This window comes from Aedes albopictus, chromosome 3, assembly GCF_035046485.1.
Source record: "Aedes albopictus strain Foshan chromosome 3, AalbF5, whole genome shotgun sequence".
NCBI lineage: Eukaryota > Metazoa > Arthropoda > Insecta > Diptera > Culicidae > Aedes > Aedes albopictus.
This window is the reverse complement of record NC_085138.1, coordinates 71,701,087-71,719,594: the sequence shown is the minus strand read 5'-3', so window position 1 is coordinate 71,719,594 and position 18,508 is coordinate 71,701,087. Positions and strand designations below refer to the sequence as shown.

The 18,508-nt window shown below is 38.2% G+C and overlaps 1 protein-coding gene across 1 annotated transcript in view; it reads right to left on the bottom strand.

The window, feature by feature from the left end:
- Positions 1-916: 916 nt before the first annotated feature.
- Positions 917-18,508, bottom strand: part of LOC115262361 (elongation of very long chain fatty acids protein AAEL008004-like) — a 32,196-nt gene continuing 14,604 nt past the window's right edge. Inside the window, exons 2-4 of the mRNA XM_029864760.2 lie at positions 1,672-1,862; positions 1,472-1,609; positions 917-1,399 (exon numbers count right to left, since the gene is read on the bottom strand). Coding sequence (XP_029720620.1) covers positions 980-1,399; positions 1,472-1,609; positions 1,672-1,862 — 749 coding nt within the window. The 3' untranslated portion in view covers positions 917-979. The remainder of the gene's footprint in view (positions 1,400-1,471; positions 1,610-1,671; positions 1,863-18,508) is intronic.

Below are 18,508 nucleotides of genomic sequence, written 5' to 3'. Positions count from 1 at the left end.
CTAGACGCAAGATAGCTTCTCCTTCTTATCTTTCCTCCTTGTTAATTTTCTTCGTTCCTTCATACCCATATTCATTTTAATTTTCACACGCGCTTCGTTTTTCTTTGCCCTTGACGTTTCACACTAGAGGCTTCCGCTGATGTTGTTGCCCAACGCAGTGTTTCGCGAAACATGTGCATCAGGTGATGGAAGCGTAAACTGGATGATGGGTTTTCATTTAAATGGTTCCACGTCTGTTTGTCTGTGAATAGTAGACGCAAATATGTCAGCTTTGAACAAGAATACCGCTTGCCAATTTCCATATATGACGATCATGTTAAAGACGGCTTCTTCAAATTCCAAAAAGAAATGTCTAGGGAATATCTAAATAAGTTGCCTAAGTTATTCATGATTTTCTAGGGGAACATCTTGACAATTTAAAGATAAAAACTACCAGAGAAAATCAAGAAGAATTATCGAAGAATTTTCCAAAGTTAGTCTTAGAGGAGTTCCTTATGAAATCGCCAGAACAGCCTGAAAAGATATTCTGTAGATGTTTAATAAAAAAAATCCCGATAAATTCCTACAAGAATTGCTGAAAGAATTTCTAAAAAGAGAAATTACCAAATGAATTTCTTGAGAAATTGTAGGAAGATCTCAGACAAAGTAGAAAAACGTTCCTGAATAAAATCCTATGAATAGTTCCGTATAAATTATTTTGAGAATTTCCGCGTGACTTCTTAATGGAATTGAGGAAATCATGAACACATTTTCCAGTAAACTTCCCGGTCCGTTGTTATAAATAGCCTATTAGGATCATTATAACCCAAACAAGCAAGCTGAACGATCATTTTGCCAGCTTGACGGGCATCAGTCAATGTCCAAGGGGATTGAAGCAACTTTTTGAGATATCTTAAGTATTTGTATCAATTCAGTATCAAATTAAAATAATTTTAAATATAATCTTTTCAACAAACGATTTCAAAACACTACATTTTCTTCACTCAGTTTTCTTAACCTTCCGCCGCCCGTACGCCTTGGTGTAGAAATCCCAAAACAGCACCATCATGAACACGTTCTGGATCAGCGGCAACCACAGCCAGAACTTCGGAATGCCACAGTCTAGCCCCAGGACGATCGGCGTCGCAAAGTGCAGCACCAGATAGGCAAACTGAATCATTTGCATCAGGGTGATGTACTTCTTCCAGTTGGCATTCTTGGTCAGTTCCGGCCGAGACACCGTCAGGAAGAAGTAGAAGTACATCACCGCGTGGACCAGCGTATTGCACAGACCCAGCATCGAGAAGTGTCCTCCCGGGAAGAATCGATTGTAGACGAACGCTCCGAGCATTATGCCGGAATGGTGGTATACGTGCAGAAACGTGACGTGACTTTGCTTTTTGCGCAGCACAAAGAAGGCCTACAAAGAGGGAGGGTCAATGGTCAATTGCGAGGAAAGTGTGAGTTGTGTTTGCATATTCAATTAGCTTACCGTGTCTAATAGATCCGTCACTTTCAGCAAGTAGTACAGGTACACCAGTCGAAGCTCTCGTAGCGCTATTGGATTGTTTGAGTAGTCCACCGGTTGGCATGTGAACGAAATATTATTACTGTATAAAATTCTAATTCCCTGAAATTGACGATCGTTTGTTTTTATTTCATTAACAAATATATTTTAAACTGCTTCGATACCTCAATGAAAAGATAAATGTTTGCCAGCACCTGCAGAATGTTGTAGACTTGCATCAGCAATTTCAAATCGTACGGTTTTCGGTTGGCCATAAATTTGGGCCCCAAATTCAGTACAAAATACAAATAGCCACCAATGATTGCAACTGGAAGCCATGGGGGATTCATTAGAAAGTGGTCAGCATGGCGAGGATCTGGAAAGAGAAAAAAAGAAAACGTAATAAACACTGATAAACTATCAAATTTTCTGTCAGGAGTTGAGATATTGTACCAGGAAATACTGGCATGGTAATCTATGAACTCAAAAGAATGTAAACAACCAAGAATGTACCGATATATTATGTGAAGATGCTCCTTAGATACATCATCTTCTTCTTCTTTATGACTCAACGTTCGCTTAGGAACTTGGTCTGCCTCTCTTTAACTTAGTGTTATTAAAATACTTCTACATTTATTCATTGAAAGTCTTTCTTTGCCTGCCATTGCATGAATTTGTACATTGTGTGGCAACTACAATGATACACTATGCCCGGGTAGTCGTGAAAATTTTCTCGACCGGAATCGGAATCGAACGCGCCGTCTCTGGATTGGCGATCCATAGCCTTAACCACAGGCTAACTGGTAACCCTTAGATTTATCAGTTATGATCTATAGAAAAATAAAAGTTATGAACAGCTTAAATTGCACTTTGTGAATTGGTGGAGTATCCCAGTCCTAATTCATTTGGATCTGAGTGCATCCTGAAACACGGAAAAGCAACCGTAGACATTTGTAGGAAGTCTAAGCTCCCAAATTCCTCCGAAGTTTCATTTCCCGGCGCCTCTTTTACAAATTTCTGCAGAAAATCCTTTAGTAATTCTTGCAAAAGTTTCAAATTTCAGCAATTTCATCTAAAATCACTTCAGAGGTTCGTTCTGCAATTCTTCCATGGATTTTTTTTCATATTTTTTTTCGGATATCCTTCAAGATTCTTCATATATTCTTTTGAGAATTCCACTGTGCATTCCTTCGAAAAGTTTTCCAATGATTCTTCTGAAAATTCTTCATGTAATTCTTACGGAAATTCCTTCGCAAAATATTCAGGAAATTATTTCGAGAATCTAAATATATATAGAATAGTATGGAAATAAGTGTTGATGGATTCCCTCGAGGAATACATGAAAAAGGAGGTATTCCTGGAACAAACCCAAAAAGTGTACCTGAAAATATTCTTGGATTTATTCGTGAAGTTACAGCATTTGTTTTTCCGTGAATAATTCAATTGTAGTTTGAAAATATCCAGTGAACGTCAAGTTCAAATCATTTCTTATACTTCACATTGAATTTGAATTCCCTTAAGTTCAATTTTCTAAGGGAAAATAGAGAGTTTGTATCGGAAGCCTGGAACCCAAATGATGAACGCTTCCTTAAGCTTTCACAACCTAATGTTGACTGATTCTCGCTTATTGATGAACGGTTCACTCTGGTAGTCGATATTTTTAATTACATTTACAAATTTGTCATATTTCCATATCCAAGTTTCATAGGAGTTTCGAAAGGAATGTGGAGAGGTTTCCGGAGGTTCTTCGGAGCTGCTGAAGGAATATTTCAGAGAGGTTTCAAGAGCGTATCACGATGCAATCGCCTTCATCGCGTTGGAAAATCTCAGAGAAGCCTCTGAAACGTTCCTGAAGCCACCTAAAACTCCTTGAATTACTTCCAGGGCGCCTCTGAAATTCCCTGGAACCCCATGGGTGTTCCCATGAAGCCCATTGAGACTACCTGGAACTCCCCTTGAAAGCTCCTGGAACTCCTCAGAACGCATCTGAAATTCCTTGAAGCCACATGAAGCGCCCCTGAAACTCTCTGAGATACCTTAAACCACACGTCCTTGGGACCCCCTGAAACCTTTCCCCCTGAAGCTCCTAAAGCTCCCGAAAACATTTCTGGAACGGATATGAAAACCCATTGAAAACCTTTGGAATGCTCCAAAACTCCCTGAAACTCTCTGAGATACCTGTAGGAATAATAGTTTATAGTCACAACTAAATAGAAGTAATTTTAGTGTGTCATATTGTCTTCAGTGCAAATAAATGAAATTTAGTACTACGGTGTAATGCAAATAGCAAATATTGATCGATAATTTGTTTCAGTGCATGCGAGTGTATTTTAGCACTAAATTTATTTAGTACTTTCTTCGAAGCGGGTCAGGGTCTCCAAAAATGAGCACGACGAATTGCTACAGGATGTTGGTATTCAGTTTCGAGATTGATGTTGGAGGAAACGGATCGCTCCATATAGAGTCGTCGCGAAGTGCTGTAAAAAGTAGTGCGAAGAACCGGAGTGTAATCGGAATTCAGTGATATAATCCGAACCGGTCGAGGTTTTGACCGACTTGTAGTGCGAAACACCGGTGTGCAATCCGAAATTCCAGGGCGGTAATCGTCCGAAAGTGTGTGTATCTGCATTGTTTCACAGTGTGAAGTTCCGCTGCCTGGATCGTGGCAGAATGGCGGATTCCGACAATACCTTAAACCACACGTCCTTGGGACCCCCTGAAACCTTTCCTCCTGAAGCTCCTATAGCTCCCGAAAACATTTCTGGAACGGATATGAAAACCCATTGAAAACCTTCGGAATGCTCCAAAACTCCCTGAAACTCTCTGAAACATCACTGGTAGGTCTTCGAATCCCCATGAACGCCCATGACACCCCCAAAGTCTCACTGGAATACCCTTGGGATTGAACAGCCCATGAAACCTCCTGAAATCTTCTGGATCACCCGTCTATCACCCCTGAAATCCCTTGGAACCCCATACAAAACCGCTGCAATGCTCCTGTTGCCCTTTGAAAGCCCTGAAATCCCTTTCGAAACCCAGGTGGGCTCCTGAAACTCCATGGAATACCCAGAAATACCTTTACAATGTCATGAAACCCTACGGAACATCCATGCATCTAGTAAATTTTTAAATCTGATTGTTATTTTTTGAAATCTTGAAAGAGGAAAACTCCCTTTGAGTTGTTTTCTTACGAAACCTTTTTCAAAGATGCACACAACTTTTTACCCTTTCATAAAAAAATCATAATCACAACTTAAAACTGAAGGCCCACAGTTGAAAGCTGTTGTAAAGCTGTTAACCAGGCTATTTTCCAAATGAAGACAATTTTTTAATATTAAAACGCCGTCATGGATTTTTCACAGGAGGATTTGCACAGCGCTTATTCATGCCGTCAGTTCAAAATTCATAAGACTGTGTAAAAAAGTCTTACTTGGTATTTCTTAACGAGTTATGCAAAAATAATACGACAACTAAAGTCTCTTTTTAAAATATTTTTACAAAAATATTATTTTTTCATAAAACTTAGAGTCAAAATAAAAGTCAATTTAAAGTTAGTATGGGAGCGATTTGTTGAAGCGCACTTCGTCAGATTTTGTACTGGGCGGAGCAGTTAAGCAGTTGCTTAGCTGTCAAAAAATGATATAAAAATATACCTTCGAAATCTATTTTAATTATGGAATGAAGTTCTAAAATCTGGAAAGAGCCACAGTGACCGAGAATGCAGACTTTATTCTAAGTGTTCTCTCGAATAAAATTTATAATTAATGTATTTTTTTTAATTATAAAAACCTCATTTTAGGTGTTTTTTTTTTAATTCCTAAAGAAATTTACTAGCCAATTCTAAGCCAACCCTTGTTCGGATTTTTGGTAAAACTTTTAGTTAAGTTCGAAACGAAACACTTGAAAAGCTTTCTGAGATATGTATTCAGTAATTAATTTTTGAATAACAAAATAACTTTCAATTAAACCTTGTGGATAAGTTTCGATAAATTTCCGTAAAAAAGGTTTGTTTGTTTGTTTATTTTCGACACTTGACACCAGGGTGCATTCGTGTCGGACGTAAAAAAGGGAAAATAAAACAAATCAAACCCAAAATTGGTGTGAAATCTTCAACATTTATGGTGAGTTACCGAGGCGAGCGACACATCTAAATTTTGATTCTCCTAGTCTGAAAATTTCATAAAAAGCGCAACTATCGTCAAACATCTTTTAAGTAATAAAAATTACTGTGTTTTCTCATAAAATGTTCTTAATTTAAAGTCTACCTGCGGGGAATTTGCTTATTTTTTTATACATGGATTATTACATGCAAAACTTTTATAATTTTCCAAGAATTTCATTATTATCGAGAGGAATATCACAATATATTTGTATGGATTCTACTTGGATAAATGCTAGAGATTGCTGTGATGTGTAAAAAGGAGTGATAAGAGGGAAGTTTGGAGTGTGTATTGATAAGTAAGATAGTGAATAGTGAAGAGTGAGAAGTGAGAAGTGTGAAGCAGTGAGAAATGAGTAGTAATCGGGGAAAAGTGAGGTAGTTGACAGTGTATAGTGAGGAGTAAGAAGTGAGCAGTGAGGAACAAACAGTAAACAGTGTTAAGCACTTGGATACGACAGGGATGGTTTTGTTTCGGAGAACACTGGAACCTCTTTTCATGCACAAGGCTGAGAAAATAGAAGAAAAAGGAATAAAAGAGGGAAATTTGTGGATAAATTAAATTGGGGCTTTAATGGGGGAATCTAGTTCGTGAAAACAGGTCTTCTTCCTGGGCATTTGAGGTGGGGCTAAGGGGGTTTCCAGAAAGTTCCCAGAGAGCGTTAAAAAGAGAATCCAAGGGGCTTCAGGGGCGTTTCAGTGGGTAGTTTTCCAGGATTTGAGGTGGTTTTTAAGGCATTTCATAATCATTTAAGAGAGTTTCAGGGGGTTTCAGCATTTCAAGGGCATTCCAGAGGATTCAGGGGCGTTTTAAAGCAATTCAGGAGCGTTTCAAGGGGTTTTCAGGTGCGTGTCAAGGGGTTTCTGGAGCAAATTGAAGACGTTCAAATGGGGTTCAGAGGCATTTCAAATTCATGATGATGATTTTAAGGGATTACGGAGGTTTCAGGGGCCTTTCCAGGCTTTCCAGGCCAGGGTCATATCAGGGGATATCAATAACACCTCTCAATCAAAGGGCATATCAGGGGCGTTTCAAAATATTTTTTAAGGTGCCTCTGAAAAACCTCTGAATCTTTCTGAAATGCCTCCAAAATCCCCCTGACCCAAAATCCCTCAGACGCCATGTATCGCACCTAAGAATCTCCCAACACCCCGAAAACGCCTCCGTAACGCCTTTGAATCCCGCCAAAAATGCTCTGAAATTTCCTGATTTGCTTTGTAGTCATATTTTAAGGGAATCAAAGAAGACGGTTCATGTTTTTCTCGATGTTTTAATCCAAGTGGACCTTTTCCAATGGCTCAATCAGTTAAGCAAAGCCGTTTAGATTTTAAAACCTTCACCGATAAACCCTTAATATTGGTTCCATGCCAACCGGAAGATCGGGAAAATAAATAAACAAGCGATTTTGAATTCCCATAAAGACTGCACAACCAACACTCCGAAGCTTATTGTGAGTAAATTGAGTGAGAATTAAAAGCAAAGGGAGAAAAGTGATGTTAATGAGTCAGTGATTAATGAGAAGAAAAGAGTGACAAGCGTTGAGTCAGAAGTGAGAAGTAAGTGCATCTAAAATGAGTATGAAGCGGTGCAGGGATAAAGTGAGCATAGAGGCGCTTAGGAATGATCAGTGAAGAAAGAGATAAGAAAAGAGTAAGAATTGAGTAGTATGGAGGAGGGAGTGAGGAGTTTGGAAAGAGTAATGAACAGTGTACAGTAGAAGTCAGCAGTAAGAACTAAGCAGAGAAGAGTGAGTAATGAGAAGTGAGCAGTGAAGTTTAAAAAGCCAGATACGAAAATAGAGATGTAAGGAGTGAAAAGTGAGGAATGAGGAGTGAGAGAGAAGTAGACAATTAAAAATGAGCATTGAAAAGTGCAAAGTGAAAAGTGTTAAATGTCAATCAGTTGGAAGTGGAGAGTGAACCGGGAGTAACGAAGAATCAGAGTTGAAAAGTAAGCAGTGAGGAATAACTGATAAATAATATCAAATAAGAACAAAACGTGTGAAGTAGAGCGGAGTGAGTTGAGCAAAGTGAGAAGTGAGAAGTGAACAGGGAGCAGCAAAGAATCAAAATTTAAATGTAAATAGTGAGGAATGATGAACAAAAATGAAGAAAAAGAAGGGTAAGGAAGTGTGCGGTGAGCAGTGAAAAGTTAGGAGGAAGTAGTTATAAGTCTATTGAGGAGTGGCCAATGGAGAGAGAGGAACGAGAGCAGTGAGAAGTGACTAGTGAAGTAGGAGTAGTGAGAAGTGACAAGCGAGGAATGAGCAGTGAGGAGTAGGGAATAATAAGTGAGGAATAAGAAGTGAGGAGTAAGAAACGAGTGCCGTAAAACGGGGTACATATCATTGATCAGCGGGGTAACATTGATCGGCTTGGTCGACCTCATTAATGGTTAGAACACTAGATTATCACGCGGAGGACCTCCAAGATAACATAAGGATGCACGCTGTACATCGTATAAAGTACTATTTCAAATCACTATCGCATATACAGGGGATGGCCAAAATGTTTGGGATATGCAACTTTTTTTTCTCTCACAAAAAAGTTCAACATGCTGTAACTTTTCATAGAGTGCATTAAATATTCTCAAATTTTGACTGTTTGTCAACCTATTATTTGTGCATCAGTAGTACAAATTTGGGCTCGATTGGTAAATCTTTCGCAAAGTTATAACCGTAAACTCTATTTTTTAGACTGCTAATTTTTGAGCTGTCATATCTCGGAGACCAGTGAACCGAATTGAATGAATTTTCGAACTTTTATCCACAATATATCAATGCTTGAAAATCATTTAAAACATGGGTACTTTTTAAACGTTGAAAAAAGTTATGGAGGATTGACACTTTTTGGATCTTTTTCTAAAAAATGCATTTTTTTACATCAATGTCATAAAATTTTAAAATTTTATTTTTGATATCCAAAGATTTTCTACTTTTGTTCATAAGATATCTATAAAAAAATATACAGGGTGTTAGGTTCCTGAGTGCAAACTTTTTAAAGGGTGATAGAGGACCATAAATGGTGAAAAAAATTGTTCTACGCATATGGTCAAATCTCAACCGTTACGTAGTTATTGAACTTCCCATGTTTTCGACTCTCATTGCTCTAACTGGCTATAACTTCAAAATGGTCAAACTTATCGCATTTTTTTTACCCTTATCCGAAAGATTATTGAATTTTCTATCAAATGGCATCTTTGAATTGATTGGTTTAGTTAAATAACTAAGTTTTCTAGAGCAAAATTACTCAAAATAGTGTGTTTCAATTTGATTTTGTCAATTATCTTCGAAACATGCGTAATAAATTAAAATTCTTTATTTGGCAAAGTTGTGGCCCCTGTTCCACTCTACAATTCGTTTTTTGACACCAAACTTCTAGCTCTTATCGTTTTCTTGCAATTTCGATTTAAATGTGCGGCACAGTGCGCAAAAAAGTGTTTACCTTGACAGTTGCAAATTTATGACCTGAAATGAGATGTTTAAATCGAAATTGCAAGAAAACGATAAGAGATTGACGTTTGATGGCAAAGAACGAATTGTAGAGTGGAACATGGGCCACAACTCTGCCAAAGAAAGAATTTTAATTTATTACGCATGTTTCAAAGTTAAATGACAAAAACAAATTAAAACACACTATTTTGAGCAATTTTGCTCTAGAAAACTTAGTTATTTAACTAAACCAATCGATTCAAAGATGCCATTTGATAGAAAATTCAATAATCTTTCGAATAAGGGTCAAAAAATTGCGATAAGTTTGACCATTTTCAAGTTATAGCCAGTTAAGGCTATGAGAGTCGAAAACATGGGAAGTTCAATAACTACGTAACGGTTGAGATTTGACCATTTGCGTAGAACAATTTTTTTCACCATTTACGGTTCTCTATCACTCTTTAAAAAGTTTGCACTCATGAACCTAACACCCTGTATAAGAGCCTATTTGGATTAAAGGAAGAACACATTTAGTATTTTTTGTGCAGTATAGTAAATTTGACTCATTTTCCTCTAAATGGGTGAAAATGTCAAACCATCATAGCTTTTTTCAACGTTTAAAAAGTATCTATATTCTGATGTATTTTGAAGCACTATTATATTGTAGATTATCGCTCAAAATTTCATTCAATTCGGTTCACTGGTCTCCGAGATATGACAGCACAAAAATTGATAGTCTAAAACATAGTGTTTTACCAGATCGCGAAAGATTAACCAATCGAGCTCAAATTTGTACCACTGATGCACATATAATAGGTTAATAAACAGTCAAAATTTGAGAATATTCAATGCACTCTATGAAAAGTTACACCATGTTGAACTTTTTTGTGACAGAAAAAAAGTTGCCCATCCCAAACATTTTGGCCACCCCCTGTATGTACTGCTAAGAGACAATTTCATCGCATATGCTGTTATTTCTTGAGCTTATTGCGATGTATCTGGTAAAATCAAATCAGAGTACACATAAACAATTATAATGTGAAACCACATCGTAGTAGACGATATTCAGATGTTGTATTGCGACGAACTTTGCTCATTCGCAAAATCGTTTCGGCGAACTCGCAAAGTGTCAATTGAATTCGCATAATTCCGTACTGCGATGGTTCTACGACTTCGCTTGGTACTTTTCTAATTATGTCAGTTTAACTCGCATTGGTGTACAAACGAAATCACATAAAAGTGAAAATAAAATATGCATACAAACTTGCATAAACTAGAATCGTTAACATTGGCTAATTGCGATGTGATACGTGATAACAATCAAAGAGGTGCTGTTGGAGTGCCAACAAGTTGTGAGTAGTCATCCTGCCAAACACGTGCAGCGCAAGGAAACCAAGTGCATTCAAACAAACACTGAGATGAGTTGAAGTATCATGTCAATCAATCAGTGTGTTTCATAAGTAGTGTTTGGTGTTAAGTGTGAAATGTGGCTCGATAATCCAAAGGTTCTTAACCCTCGAGCGATCGCGCTGTTGTATTTTGTACAACACGTTGAAAAAATCTCGCTTTTTGTACTCAGCAGTAGCGTGGTGCTGACTCAGGTAGTCAACCGCGCGAGTTACGGAAGGTTAAGTCGGTACTGAGGTGACGAGAATTGTTTTTTTTATTATTATTATTAAGTCGCATAAGATGCTATATTACGTCGCAATAGTGCACACTGTGCATCGCATAAAATATCGCATCAAGTCATATGGCACGTATAGCGCCTACACTTTTGTACGCATTAGGCACTTTTACTGCATCTAATGCGATGTAAGTTTACCGCATAAAAACACGTATAACGTGAACATAAACATCATTACACGTGCAAATTGGTTTTCTGGGCTGTGATCGAATCACACTCCAAATAAACTCGCTGAATGTGAGTTTTTCCTTCGAAAGGGAAGTAAAGCATGGGTGCCGAGATGAACTAGCCTAGAACTACCCTATCCTAGAAACTCGTTAATACAGATAAAAGAAGTAGCTTCACTCAGAGGATCAGAACTTGTTTAAAAAATATATAACATAACGTTTACTTTAACGAGAGAGTTGATCAAGAAAGGTCGAAAATTTTGATGTTTCCCATGATTTTGGTAGTAGAAAGTGAGCAGTGAAAAGTTTGAAGCAAGGAATGACAAGCAAAGAGTGAGAAGAGTGATGTAAGGAGTGGACATTGAAGAGTGAGAAGTGAACTATAATAATTTAACTGAGAAAAGTGAAGCGTGAAAAGTGCGATGAAGTAAAAAGTGAGAACTGAGGAGTGAAGATTGCACAATGAAGAGTGAGAGATGAGGAGTGGATGAGAAATAGCAATATTGAATATACAGATAAGCCAAGAGTGTTGAGTGCGTATCGTTGAAGATTGAGGAGTGAGAAGTAAACAGTGAAGGGTCGGAAGTGTGTAGTAAGCAGTGAGAAATGAGAAACAAAAAAACTAAGTGAGAGAAGAGGTAAGAGTCATACGGGAGAAGTGAAAGGAAGAGCAGCAAATCGAGCTCTAGTTGGAACGTAGATTCATAAATAAGAAGAAGAATTCATCAATTTTGTTCCTGGTATATAAATATCTTGCGCTTTGTAACATAACGGCTTCAACTTATATAAGAGAAATCGATCATTGTCTTTTCTTCGATTTTCTCTTTAGTTTATAACATGGAAAGTAAATCATTTTCGGTTGTTTTTGTTTTTGTTTATAGGTACTAGCAAGGATGGGAACACTCACTTGCAAAGAGTTACACTCACTTGCAGTTTTCTCAGCTCAGAAGCAAGCAATCAAGAAACAATGTATGGACGACTTTTGCCTTTTGGTTTTGTCTAAAACTTTGCCGAATAGAGTAGGGGTCGCACACGCACACCGAAGTCGTGGGGGAGTTGCAAAGGCAACTCTTCACCAGGTGAATGTAAATTACACTCACCTCGTGGAGAGTCGTTTTCACAGTTCTGTCATGACTTTGGTATTCGTGTGCGACCCCTACTCTATTCGGCAAAGTTTTAGAAAAAACCACAAGGCAAAAGTCGTCCATACATCGTTTCTTGATTGCTCGCTTCTGAGCTGAGAAAACTGCAAGTGAGTGTAACTCTTTGCAAGTGAGTGTTCCCATCCCTGGGTACTAGTTCTAAACGCCTTTCAGGCATCGAGAGATCATCCGAACACTGATCGTATTTCTTTGAATAAGGACTGTTCAATTTATAAAACGGACAACTTTACAAGGCTATAAAAAGAAGACGCGTAGCTCAAATTTAACCACCCTTGCTGCGTTGTCCAGTACATCATCTTTCATTATAGTAATGATTTTTGAATCGAATAAAAATAGTTTTATTCCACAGAAAAACGGCCAGATGCTAAATTAGGTGAATTTTACGATTGCTGAAAATTTAAAATATATATAAAATTACTGTTTACATATGGTATATCGTTTTTAATATCAGAAAAGTATGTGCCATGCTGCAGCAGCATGAGTAATAAACATTCTGGCGAAGTTTAAGCTCGATTGGAAAATTAGTTGTTGAAATATTAAAGTCTCAAGTGAGATTCGATTTTTTGACTAAAATTCAATTGTAAAGCAAAAAGAGCATGAAAATATTGAATAAACTATTTTTGTATGCATCTAGTCGTAAGTAGGAATAATGTGGTTTCAAATGCAGAAAACTGCTTCTCAATAGCATTGCTGGTTTGGTTACTGTGAGCCATTACAGGCACAGTAATCAAAACAGTTTCGTTCTTTGAAGGTTCTTCCAAATAACGATGCAACCTAATGCAAATTTTACATAACAATGATGTAGAAAATAAAAAAAAATACATCCAATTGTTATTAAATAAGGTGTACAATAACAGAGGACCAACTTTGTTGAAAATAAATAATAACAAGATTCGCTAGAGTCGAAAATCTGCATCAATGGTGTAAAAAGTATGCATTTTTTTACTATGACCATCTTTATGAATTAAATTTTTGATGAACAATGCAATCAATGTATTTTTTTCTTCTGCATCATTCAGAAAGCAATGTTCTTCTACTCTAGATATATTTTTAGCCGAATCCGTTGTGCTATTGCGTCACAGGACTTAAATAAATATTTTTTGATAATTTCTATGAAAACCAGGCAATTCACTATATCAAGCTGGAGGCTGCTTGGCGCATTATTACTAACCAACTATTGAGATTTATTATTAGTAGAATAGTATAAGATTCCAATATAATTAAAACTTCATGAAAATATGCATGTTTAGTATATGGAAAGTTATGTCGAATTTTGAGAAATGGGTTTTTATTGATGTTTTACAAAAACCGCTTCAGTCACACAATAAAGAACATTTTGCTTTATGTTATATTTTTCCTACATTTGAGAATAGCTATAGAAAGTCATGTAAAAAACTGAAAATGATTTTATTAAAAAATAAAAAAGATATCGCACAAGCAAGTTGTCCGTTTTATAAATTGAACAGTCCTTAATACGAAGAGAAAATTGATGAAGACCATTGTAGATGGACCCATATGCCACGAAAAATGGATTATGGTAGTATTGGATTTCACGGAAATGCTCTCCAGAAATCCTTACAAGACTTATATTTTTTTATTTCTGTGTAAATAAAAAAAATATAAAAATTCTTTTGATCAATTGTTTTAAATTTTTATTTGAATCACTTTATCACCACAAAACTCAAGCTATGTGATAAAAACCCAAATTAATCCACCTAGTAGTGATAGTGCCTTTCTCGTCGAACATGTTCTTACAATCTTTCCGACAACGCAAGTCAAAGTGTTTCTGAATCCGAATATGTTTATAGAAAAGCAAGCATTTTATCAAAGACATCTTTGAATTGACTTAAAACTTATTGATTGTACATAGTCCGACGTTATGTTCAACGTATAAAGCAGAACTGAAAAATATCAGACTTCTCAGTTGACTGCTTGAGCACCTTCACTAACACTGGAGGCTGATCAATATCAAGACGATACTAACAAGCCAAGCTATAACTTTTTACACAATCACAGATCACAAATTTTTTTCTGAACATTTGGGCTATATCTTATTGACCGTTGAAAACAAGAGCGATAGGTAGTGAGTAAGCTCCAAACGCTGGTTGAACAACCCTACCGGTAGTCTGTAATGTGGTGTGAGCCTATTTTCTAGTTAACCGTTCCTCGGGTTATTCAAAAAGCCGTGATGTAATATGTTGCATGGTACATTTGGTTACTTTCGATGCGTTACCGGAACAGGTTCCGGAGCACACCGGGTCCCCCAAATATAGTCTGAGACTATTTAATTGCTAACGTTCATTAGGTTACCCAAAAAACACGATTTGATTTATCTCATGCATGGGTTGGTATAGATCACTTTAACATTTGACAACTTCCAGTGGGACACCCAGAACTGGTTTCGAGACACTACCGGTTGTCTAAAATATGGTCTGAGGCTATGTTCTTACGAATCGATCATCGTGTATTCAAAGAAAGCTGCTATTTGATGTACTGTCAAACACTTATTTGTGCCTTTCGCCAGTTCCGGCGAGACACTCGAAAGTGGTTCCGGTACACTACCGGTAGTCTTAAAGTGGCCTGAGACTTTTCTTGCTGACCGTTCTGTGCGTCATCGAAAAAGCCAATATTTAATGCGCGGTGTGCATGCGTTTGGTTCCGTTCTACATTTGACCACTTCCGGCGGAGCACCTGGAACCGGTTTCGGCACAGTATTGGTTTTCCAAAGTGTGGTCTATGATTGTTTCTCTTGTTAACCGTTCATCAGGTTACCAAAACAGCTATTTATGGGGTTGGTTCTCCTTTACATTTGATCACTTCCGATGGGGCACCCTTAAACGGTGAGGAATACTACCGGTTGTTCCAAATATGGCCGGAAACTTTTTTTTGCCAATCAAGATACCTAAAAATCCGCGATTTGATTTGTCGCATGGATTTGGTTCACTTTTTTGTTTGGCCATTTCCGGCGGGACACCCGGAAGCGGTTCCGGATCACTACCGGTTCAGATACATATGGTCTGAGAATATTTTCCTGCTGACTGTTCATCAGGATATCAAAAAAACCACTATTTGATATGTCGCATGTATGGGTTTGGTTAACTTTTAAACTTGGCCACCTCTAGCGGGTCATCTGGAACCGGTTCCGGAACACTACTGGTTCCGATATATTCTGAGAATGCTTTCCTGCATACTGTTCATCAGGTTATCGAAAAAGCCGCGGTTTGATATGTCGCATGCATGGTTTTAGTTCAATTTCATATTTGGCCACTTCCGGCGGGACACCCGGAACTGGTTCCGGAACACAACCGGTTAAAATATGGTCTGAGAATATTTTCCTGCTTACCTTTTATCAGGATGTCAAAAAAGCCACTATTTGATATGTCGCATGCATGGGTTCCCAAGCAACCAAAAGTTCGGATAAAATGGCATGATTGGGCTTAATCAGCTTTTCGAAGGAAGATGAAAAGCATTCTATTCAGCTCACTTTTTAAGTAATTAACCGAACTTGAGTTCACAAAAAGTACACTTGTGTCGCTGAAAGGAACGCTATTCAGCTTAAAAATAAGCTTCGTAAAAATGAAAAAAAATGCGTTTAGTCCTCAAAAGTAATTTATTATTAAGCAACATTAGTTCATGTGGAATCCAAATTGACTAATACCTTGAAATAATGTTTGATGTTTTTTACTAACTGAGATTTGAACTCGGGTTCTCCTCGTTGAAAGCCGGTGCCTTACCACTACTCCATGTATGTGTTGTTAGGCACTGTGGGATTTTACTCAATGTGCTGATATCATATAGTAGAGCTCAATCAGGTTCGCGTGTGAACTTTCCCTGAACTTGGAATACTTTTTGAAGTCGAAAGTTCGAAAGAAGTTCACGTGGAACTTCTTGTGAACTTACGCAGTTTGACATTTTCAATTTGTTGTGGTTCGCAGTGCAAAGCAATAAATTAGGGCCAGTGTATCGACTTTAAGAAAAGATTATAAGTTTTCAGCTTGGTTTCCAGTGACTACGATTGCGTCGATTACCGGCACGCTGCAGCGACAAGTGAAACGGGTGTGAAAACATCCAGCAAAGCTGATAAATTTTTGTGCGCAGCCGAAAACCCCCGGTGGAATCCTGGGGGGAACAGTTGTCCGCTGCGTGGGCAGCCTTTGAGCCACACAATACGGATCTTTTGCGTTGATTACAAGTAAGTACGTTGAAATATTATAATGGAACAAAGTGTACTTGTGAAATTAACACAAGCTGTGGCTGCTGGGCTCGATTTCCGAGTGATTTAATTGAATGACAACTTCTCCCCGGCCCCGCTGTCGCCGAAGTTCAAGTGAAGTTCACTTTTGGTACGGTTAATATTTATCCGAACTTTGAGTAGTAAGTTCAAAACAAGTACGAAACAAGTTCGAAACGGAACTTTTCAAGTTGTTGGAATATATCCAACTGAACTTTATTTGAGTTTTAAAGGCACGCAAAAGTTCAACATGAGTTCGGTTAATATTTGATTGAACTCTGTTTTAAAGTTCAACATAAGTTCTTTTTGAACCTTTTTGCCTTTCTCGTACACCAAGGTGTACCGAAAGGCTATATGTTCACTCCAAAAACGAAAATTTTATAGAGCCCTCGGAGGGGTCAAGTCTTATATACCAATCGACTCAGCTCGACGAGTTGAGATGATGTCTGTGTGTGTGTATGTGTGTGTGTGTGTATGTATGTGTGTGCGTATGTGCGTGTGTGTGTGTGTGTGTGTACAAAAAGGTCACCTCATTTTTAGATAGTAAATATCAACCGATTTCAACGACCGATGGTTCATTCGACGCGGCATATAGTCCCATTGTTTCCTATTGAAAATGGTTCAGATCGGTCAAGCCGTTCCGGAGTTATGGCCATTTAGGTGTTCCGGATCGGTACCCCAGGAAGGGGCCAGATATAAAAACGCTACAAACCCATGCATGCGACACATCAAACCACGGCATTTTGAATAACTTGATGAAAGGTAAGCAGGAAAATAGTCTCAGTCCATATCTGAACCGGTAGTGTTCCGGAACCGGTTCCGGGTGTTCCGCCGGAAGTGGCCAAATATGAAAGTGATTTAAACCTATGCATGCGACACATCAAACAGTTGCTTTTTCGATGACCTGATGAACAGTAGGCAGGAAAACATTGTCAGACCATATCTGAACCGGTAGTGTTCCGGAACCGGTTCCTGGTGTTCCGCCGGAAGTGGTCAAATATGAAAGTGATTTAAACCTATGCATGCGACACATCAAACAGTTGCTTTTTCGATGACCTGATGAACAGTAGGCAGGAAAACATTGTCAGACCATATCTGAACCGGTAGTGTTCCGGAACCGGTTCCTGGTGTTCCGCCGGAAGTGGTCAAATATGAAAGTGATTTAAACCTATGCATGCGACACATCAAACAGTTGCTTTTTCGATGACCTGATGAACAGCAGGCAGGAAAACATTGTCAGATCATATCTGAACCGGTAGTGTTCCGGAACCGGTTCCTGGTGTTAAATATGAAAAATGAACCAAACCCATGCATGCGACACATCAAACAGCGGCTTTTTCGATAACCTGATGAACAGTAGGCAGGAAAACATTCTCAGACCATATTTGAACCGGTAGTGTTACAGAATCCGTTCCAGATGTCCTGCAGGAAGTAGCCGAGTATAAAAGTTAAACAAACCCTCACATGCGACGCATCAAATTGCGGCTCTTTAGGCAACCTCATAAACCTTCAGCAAGAAAATAGTTTCAGACCATATTTGGATCAACCGATAGTGTTCCGGAAACAGTTCCAGGTGTCCCGCCAGATGTGGTCAAATGTGGAAGAGAACCAAACTCATGCCTGCGGCACATTAAACAGCGGATATTTAAATTATTTGATGAACGGTTAGCAAGAAAATAAGCTCCGACCACAACTAAGATCTCTTTAAAGACTACCGATAGTGTTCCGGATCCGATCTAGAGTGTCCCGCCAGAAGTGGCCAAATGCCAAAAGGCACCAAACACATGCATGTGACACATCAGATAGTGGCTTTTCAGATAACTTGATGAACGGTTAGCAAGAAAATAGGCTCAGACCACATTAGACAATATCGGTAGTGTTCCAGAACCGTTTCAGTTGTTACGCCAGAAATGGTCAAATGCACAAATGAACCAAACCCATCCATTAGACGAATAAATTCATGGCTTTATAGGAAGCCTGATGAACAGTTAGCAAGAAACTATTTTTAAACCATATAAGGGATAATCGGTATTGTCCCGGAATCGGTTCCGGGTGTCCCGCTGGAAGTGGTTAAATGAAAAAGTGATCCTAACCCATGCATGCTATACAACAAATCGTGACTTTTTAGATAACCCGATAAACGGTTAACAAGAAAATTGGCTCAGACCGCATTCAAAACTACCGGTA